Source organism: Rhincodon typus, unplaced genomic scaffold (assembly GCF_021869965.1).
Source record: "Rhincodon typus isolate 14 unplaced genomic scaffold, sRhiTyp1.1 hic_rhity00002932, whole genome shotgun sequence".
NCBI lineage: Eukaryota > Metazoa > Chordata > Chondrichthyes > Orectolobiformes > Rhincodontidae > Rhincodon > Rhincodon typus.
This window is the reverse complement of record NW_025968570.1, coordinates 1-8463: the sequence shown is the minus strand read 5'-3', so window position 1 is coordinate 8463 and position 8463 is coordinate 1. Positions and strand designations below refer to the sequence as shown.

Here is an 8463-nt window from a genome sequence, read left to right as displayed (position 1 = left end):
GCCCAATTTACCTGTCTTTTAGAATAAGGTTGACAAAAAGCACAGAACAGGTTTCTGTACTTAATAAAAAATCAGCAACAATTATGAACCATCAACTTATAACTATTAGTTGAAACTCTAACTTACCTATAAAACTCCCCTTACTCCAACACATACACAACAAAAACATGGGTGTTATGGGCAGAAGGAAAGACTAGGAAGTCAGTTCAATGTTTCGTGTCCCTCAGTGGTCCCTTTTGACTTGTCAGGACCCACTTTTCAGAAGACCAATGGCTTCTTTGGCTAAATATTTACACCCACAACTTGGGTATTATTACATATTTATCGTATAGATGTTACAGATTATAAATAAATGTTAGATCAACTGTTCATTTTAATTCTGCAATTGAGAGATTTCTGTTAATTATAGCTGTTAGGAGATAGGAGGTAAAGGCCAAGATAGGAGGTAAAGGTGCAGATAAAAGTAAGGTCACAGATCAGCCCTGATCTTATTGAATGCAGGAATAGGTTTGAGGGATAACATTCTCTTATCTTGTCTCTTTTAGTAGCCTATGGAGAATAAAAATGAGCAGGGGCTAGAAACACACACCAGCAATACCATACCTGACATACATCATGAATTACTCAGAAGGCTTGTGTGCACAATTGAACATTCTGAAAAAAAAGTGCTCAGGCCAGCGGAGAACAAGACACAGATGACTACTAAATGATGCATTATTAGCAAGCTGTCTAACTACTCTCTATGTCATCAAACTGTCATTTCCCAAGTTAAAGGCATATACAGCCTTTATAGCCACATTCAAGATTAAACACCTATACCACACAAACAAACAATCAGGAAACATTTATCTTAGTGAGACTGTACTCTGCTGACCAACTTCAAGCAGTTACAGAACACTGTGCACAGAATTCTTTCAATCCGAGTGCTCAATATGTGGGAACATGGTTCAACCTAGCAGACTCATCATAAGCCAAGTAGTAAAAAAATGTCCTTTGCTTCCCAATTAAACAAATAAAACAGGTTGGTACAAAATTTGTTAAATAAAAAAAAAAACAGAGGTGGCCAACAACCACATACCTTTCCTCAATACAACCTGTACATCTTTGCAATAAAGATTCCAAACTCAACAAAAGTGCGCAATTCTTTGGTGGGTTTTTACAATGCCCTGCCATGAATTCACCACCAGAGTCCCATTAATTCCAGCAAAAACAGACTAACTACCATTTACCCTGTGTTCTGGGCCATTTCTACCTAATCTATGATCACTACCGATAATTCTTGCACACATTGGTCTAGCAGCATTTGCAGCAAGCTCAATTTTCTGAGACATCTTGACGCGAAACCTCCGTTTTGAGATATTCTGGTGGAAATGAGAAAACGAAGTTGTAGTAGTTGCGATAACTTAAGCACAAACTTGCATTATCTGCACCTGTTGCTCTCTTTTTAAAGTATGCTTAAAACCCACCCCCTATCACCCCACACGCACTTGATACGAACAATTTTGTCATGATGCCAAAACATAGACAGGCACCACTGAAAAGATTATCACATTAAGAGACACAGAAAGGATATGGTCAAATTTTCTTCTCAGCCTTCTGCAGAAGATTAGGCTCCGCAGAAAACTTAGCAACACTAAACTCACATCTAATCAATTAATCTAAACATTTGACTTCTCAAGATAATACAATCAAACACTGACACACAATCTGACAAAACTTATTGTTGCGTGTTCCTCATCTGCCTTTGGAAACATTCTTCCTTTGGCTATTGGTACAGCAGTTGCTTACCTGGGGAATGGGAAAGTGAGTGGCATATTGAAGGTGTCGAGGGTGCTCGTAAGTGCATGGGAAGATCAGCTCCTTCTGCTTTTCTTTTCTGATTGGCTTCTCATCTCTTGTGGTGCCTTGTTCCAAGGAAGGATTTGTATTGTGCTCACATGTCAAAGAATCTCCAGGCATCGGAGAGAAAATCTGTAAACAGAACGGCCAATAAGGAAATGAGCGCTTTTAACAAACTAAAACACACATAGCTAATAATAAGGATACACTTCTACACTTTAGAAAAACAGAAAATAGGAGTTGGCCACTTGGCCCTTTCAGCCTGCTCCAACTTTCAACATGATCATGGGTTGATCATCCAACTCAGTCCCCTGTCCCAGTCTCTCCCATGCCTTTTGATCCCTTTAGCCCAAAAAACTTGAAGATTCAGACTGATAATCTCACTTTATGCCAATCATTCAGAATATTGTAAATAATAAGCTTGTGTTACAGAGTCACAGGTGTACGGCACTGAAACAGACCCTTCAATCTGACTCATCATGCTGACCAGATATCCTAAATTGATCTAGTCCCATTTGTCAGCATTTGGTCCACATCCCTCTCAACCCTTCCTATTCACATATCCATCTAGATGCCTTTTAAATGTTGTTATTGTGAACAAAATTACAATACACTCTTGTTGAAGTAATGTGTAACCAATGCAAAACATTGCTATGGGGATGGATTAATTTGTTCTTGAACGTCCACAGGTCAAAGCTCTTGATCACATTTCTGACAGTTTTTAAAAAGAATGTTTTGCGGGATCGGAGGATCACGAGCAAAGCTGGAGTTTATCAACCATCCCTGGTCACCCTGAGGTGGTGGTCTTTAGGGAGCAGTAATTATTACATTCACTTCACAGCATGACCATATTGGCATAAGACTAAACCTGATCATGACAGCAAGTTTCATTCCCAACAGGCATTAGTGAATACTTGAAGTTATCCTTAAAATTCAAAACCTAACAGAGTTGTCAATTTCACAGTCTTTCTTCCAAGATTAGAATAGATACACACAATATTCTTTGAAGGTGACCTTTACAAGGGGAATGTAATGAAATATATTTCAAACAATTCAGGACTAGCTAGAAAGTTCCAAACTGGAGTAGCACATTATGAAACATATATACAGTGCTCTGAAGAATGGTCACTGGACCTAAAATGTTAACTCTGCTTTCTCTCTATAGATACTACCACATCTGCTGAGTTTTTCTGGCAATTTCTGCTTTAGTTTCGGATTTCCAGCATCTGCAGTTCTTTGCTTTTATTGAACATATATACTACTTGCCACAATATTTGTTGCATTGAAATCGCAAGTGGCTGCCATCCAGGAAGTGCCTCTTCACTTTTAACGTCTCAGTATCAGGATGGTAGATTTTTGTTTTGTGTGTTTATGGTTCTACCACCAGAACAGCAGCGCTGCAAGAAATGTTTGATCCCACAGGCAGAGAGGAATATTTGGTACATCAAAAACCTCGGTTAGGCTGGTGCTTATTTTTCTAAAATGAAAACAGAAGGCACTGAAAAAAACTCTAAGTCTGGCAGTGTCTGTAAAGAAAGACAAAAAAAGAGTTAACGTTTCCTGTCCAATATGGCTTGTCTGGTGAACTGCAATGGGAGAGAAGAGCACAACTCTTCAACAAGCGTCATATTGGACCCAAAACAGTAACATGACAGTAACAGCAACAACGCTTCTCTCTTTCCACAGATACTGCCAGACCTACTGATTTCATCAGCACTTTCTATGTCTACTTCAGATTTCCAGCATTCACAGTATCTTGGTTTTATTGGAAGTGTTTTTTTTTTCTTTTGAATGTGTGGGATCATGCCTCAGTTCAAATTATTGGAAGCAACTTAAAGATGCCAATAAAAAACTATTGAAATATAAAATACACACAAGTTGCCCTAAAATAAAAAGATTTAATGGATGTTTTAAAATGAACTGCAATTGTTATTAACGAGTTTGGCATTTCCTGAAAATCAATTTCAGAGTTAAATTTCTTCCATGGGGACTGCATTTAGAAACAACTGGAACATGTCCAAAAAAAAAAAGAGCTGTTCTTCAAAATAATTAGTGGGTAATAAAAGGTCAATAAGACCTGTAATTGCAAAGAGCTCCAACCTCTCAGGCTTGATTAACACTCAGTAAGGACTTCAGAACTTGAGCAAAGAGGTGGTTTCACAGTACTACAGCTGCCTTCAGTAAGCAGATAATACTCTTTCCCGAGATAGCAAAAACTGCAGATGCTGGAGTCAATACAGTGTGGAGCTGGAGAAACACAGCAGGTCAGAAAGCATCAGAGGAACAGCAAAGTTGACATTTTGGGTTTACACCCTTCATCAGGACACTTTCCTCTTTCTTCCAACAAGAAGCTTAAGGGCCTAATTGATTTACTAGCAATTGCAGTTATGGAAATGAAAACAGTACACCAACTTCCATCGGCCAAACATACACACTCAAAAAAGGGGCCTTTGTGGTGCATTGGTACTGTCCCTACCTCTGAGCTAGGAGGCCTCAGAACTATGTCACAGCATGTCCTCAATCAGGTTAATTAAAATATCTACAGAAGCTCATTCCTGTGTTGCCCTGCTCTTTTAGAAGCTTTGTCAGCAAGGCTCTCATTGAGAGGCTCAACATCAACAGATGATGTGAAATTAACAGTACCGATGGGATATATACACACCAACCTTACTAGCAAAAGTTAGGGTTCATCCCTGGTCAGTAGATTTTTTAAACAGCATGATGAATCTTAACTGCCAGTAAATAGCAACTCCGGCACTGAAAATCAACTTTTATTGTGAACATTCTTTCACAAATTAATTATTGTTTTTGATGTTTGGATCAGTCTGACTTTCCTTTCCCTGCATTTCAGTTCCTGTATCTGATTTGACATTGATAAATAAACTAACTTCCACGTCCCACTTCTTAGTGTTCTCCTTGTTAATGATTCTTTAACCGTTAAGCGACAAACTCATGACTGTCAGTAAATCTTATGGATCTTTACAACATCCTTTAGGGATAGGAAATCTGCCATGTTTACCTGGTCTAACCTACATGTGACTCCAGATCCACAGCAATGAGTTTGATTCTTAACTGCTCTCTGGGCATTTAGGGATGGGTAATAAATGCTGGCCTAGCCAACGATGCCCACATCCCATGAACAACTTTTAAAAATCTGATTTCTTAAGATATACATAGTCACTTGCCCCGTTTACACAGGTGCCTGATTCCCTGGTTCTGAGGAAGAGTCACCGGACCAGAAACGTTAACTCTGTTTTGTCCTTCACAGATGCTGCCAGACCTGCTGAGCTTTTCCAGCAACTTTGTTTTTGTGTCTGACTCCCGGTCAAGGACACTGCTCTGAAATGGATTCTAACCTCAGCATTTTCAAACCAACAGAACACCTACGAACAAGTGTAGTGAATGGCTGGTGCCATTATTTGCTTACCACTGAGAACAAGAGCAAATCAATTGTTATTGAATGGTGTTCTTAAACCTCAATTCAAGGAACTTTTTTCACGGTCATACCCTACAGTAAACCAGAATTCTGCAGTGTACAGTTAAATTGCTGGAAAAGCTCAGCAAGTCTGGCAGCATCTGTGGCAAGAAATCAGAGTTAACGTTTCGAGAAATGATGAAGGGTCACTGGATCCGAAATATTAACTGATTTCTCTCCACAGATGCTGCCAGACCTGCAGCGCTTTTCCAGCAATTTTGGTTTTGTTTCTGATTTCCAGTATCCACAGTCATTTTGGTTTTTACTCAATCGGGTTGGCCACACATTAAATAAATTTGCTGTCACAAGTTTAACTAAAAGGATTTATTTTCAAATTTAAAGATAATTTACTCAATGAAAATGCCAATGATTACTGAGTTGAGGAAATACATTTTAAAATAACAGAGAAAACTTGCAGATAAATTTCATACAAACTATGATTAGTTGTTGGAAAACTACCACATTCTTTGGGGGTGAAAATGTTTGGCACAGATCAATGTTTTAGCATTTTTTAAAACCCCAGAGTTGAATTACTCAATCACACAAAATCACGGTCCCAATTTATATCATTCCTTCAGGTCTTCAGTAAACCAGCTAATCCACCAGGTGAAGGCTTCTCTCTCTCTGTGAAGCTTAAGTATGTTTGGTTCCTTTTCAGGCCAGCTGAAAGCTTTTTACTTTCTTTCTCAACATCTGCTGAATTCTCCCTGCAAACCACGTCTCCCGGAAACAGATTCCAGGAGAGTTCTCACCCTCTGTCTCTCAATCCCCCCACTTCAAAACAACTCAGGGAGTAGGGGGTAAAAAACAGAACTTAAGAGTTTCCGTACAAGAGTTTTCAACCTACTGCAAATTCAGGTCCGAAGTCAGTTTTGAAGTCATTCTTGTCCACTTCATCAAATAAATTCGTAGGACCCGAATCCATGTCCATGTGCTCTCCAAGTCCCTGGTCCTACAATTAGAAGATTAGTTTAGTTCAAAACTAACAAGAGTCCAAACATATGCATCGATAGGAATGCATTTAATCCTTGCCTCCTTGGAAAAGTCTGTGTTACTCCAAGGGGGATTAACAAATTACCTACATCTTCATTCTCTTTTCATAAACAGGATCTGGATTCTTTTAAAAAGAAAATTCCAAAACATGCAAATGATTACAATATTGTCAAACAACAAGTGGAATTTTGCACCCATCTGCTCTGTTTCTCCTGTTCAAAGACACTGTACACTACAGGTGTCCATACCCAAGGTAGTCACCCAATTCCACACCTCGCGTTCTCCTACACTCCATGCTCCCAACCCTCAGGAGGGACAACTGCAAGCCGCACCTTAGCCACCCCCTCCCCATTCCTCCAGCAAAACCCTTCACAGAAACCAGCCATCCCGGACATGCTGAAACCACGGACCCAATCCTTGTGCCTCGATGGCTGAGAAAGTCATTTTCTTTATCAGTATGTGAATCAAGGGATGTGAGGAAATGCAGGAAAGTGGAAGTGAAGATTGTCAGATCAGCCATGATCCTATTGAACGAAGGAGCAGGCTCAGGAGGCCGAATGGTCTACTCCTGTTCCTATTTCTTATGATCTTAACTAGGCATCTGCGAACATGGCACCCCTTTACTGGACACTCATTGCAGTGCCAGTAGAGGCAGGGCTGGGACTAGACCCGATTGCTACCATCCATTTGATTGGTTGGCTATTCTTGAAGGCAGGGCTTCCTCCCAGATCATGGATGAGGGATTATCCTGAGCCAATCAAGAGCCCCAATAGCTACAAAATTGCTGCAGCACAACTCAGCCAAACAGGGCTACGTCTCACGTCTAATCTGTGGGAGACGACCACTGTGGTGTAAGTCTCCCTTATTTTGCTGGCCAGTGATGGCAGTGGTGAGGGAATAGTGAAGATGGAACAGCTCCTCTGTCTAGAGAGTCAGGTAGAGGTGGAATAAATACTGATGAAGTACCTGAGGTAAAGAGGCACACAGTCCTACTTTTGCCCAACTTAACCAACAAAAGCCTTGCAAAGATACACTGTTCTCAGCATTACACACTTAGAGTGGCTCTACAAACACTTTGAAAAATAAAAATCCAAAAAGGCCTGAAGGGATTTTTTTTTTTTTTTTTTTTTTTTTTTTTTTAAAATTCACTCACGGGATGAGGGCATCACTAGCTAAGCCAGCATTTATTGCCCATCTCCCCAAAGGGCAGTTAAGAGTCAACCTCGTTGCTGTGGGTCTGGAGTCACATGTAGACCAGACCAGGTAAGGATGGCAGTTTCCTTCCCTAACACAAATTAACAACTCAGGTGGGTTTTTCTGACAATCGGCAATGGATTCATGATCATCATTAGACTCTCAATTCCAGACTTTTTTTTTTAAAAACCAAATTCAAATCCACTATCTTCCACAGCAGGATTTGAACCTGGGTCCCCAGAACATGTCCTGGGTCTCTGGTTTAACACTCCAATGATAATGCGACTAGGCCATCGCCTCACCAAGAAACACCAGGGAAGTTATACTCTCTTATTAAACCAACCGCTACATCCCACCATTGGCAAATTGACCTTAGCCCCTCAACTGAATTGGTGACTCACCTCTAGCCTACATCTGAAAAGACCCAACTAAACTACAAAGGCCAAATCTGCGAAGGTGCTGGCTAAGATTAGGGTTAGGCTTGTATCCTCTGGAATTTCAAATAATCATAAATGACTCAATGGAACCATGTAAGATCCTGAGGGAACTTGACCAGGTGGATGTCGAAAGGAGATTTCCTCTCTGGAAGAATCTTGGACTAGGAATATAGTTTAAAAATCCTTTATTCCTTCATGGCACGAGGGCATTGCTAGCCAGGCAGCATTTATTGCCCATCCCTAATTGCCCAGAGGGCAGTTAACAGTCAACCATATTGCTCTGGGTCTAGAGTCACATGTAGGCCTGGCCAGTTAAGGATGGCAGTTTCCTTCCCTAAAGGACATTAGTGAACCAGATGGGTTTTTCCGACAATCGACAATGGATTCACGGTCATCATTAGATTCTTAATTCCAGATATTTATGAATTCAAATTCCACCATCTGCCATGGCGGGATTCGATCCCAGGTCCCCAGAACACTATCTGGGTCTCTGGATTAACAATCCAGTGATAATACTACTAGGCC

At 40.4% G+C, this 8463-nt stretch overlaps 1 protein-coding gene across 2 annotated transcripts; it reads right to left on the bottom strand.

Annotated features, from left to right (window-relative positions):
• Positions 1-1187: 1187 nt before the first annotated feature.
• Positions 1188-6274, bottom strand: LOC125481646 (mediator of RNA polymerase II transcription subunit 12-like). 2 transcript variants are annotated; one of them, XM_048593474.1, is made up of 4 exons: positions 6162-6271; positions 3106-3316; positions 1789-1971; positions 1188-1361 (listed from the first exon to the last, which is right to left on the bottom strand). In XM_048593474.1, the coding sequence occupies exons 2-4, from the start codon at positions 3142-3144 to the stop codon at positions 1215-1217; spliced, it is 369 nt and encodes a 122-aa protein (XP_048449431.1). In that variant the 5' UTR covers positions 3145-3316; positions 6162-6271; the 3' UTR covers positions 1188-1214. The 2 variants fall into 2 exon arrangements, with proteins under 2 accessions (XP_048449431.1, XP_048449430.1); XM_048593473.1 differs by lacking the exon at positions 3106-3316 and having other exon boundaries at positions 6162-6274.
• Positions 6275-8463: the final 2189 nt, after the last annotated feature.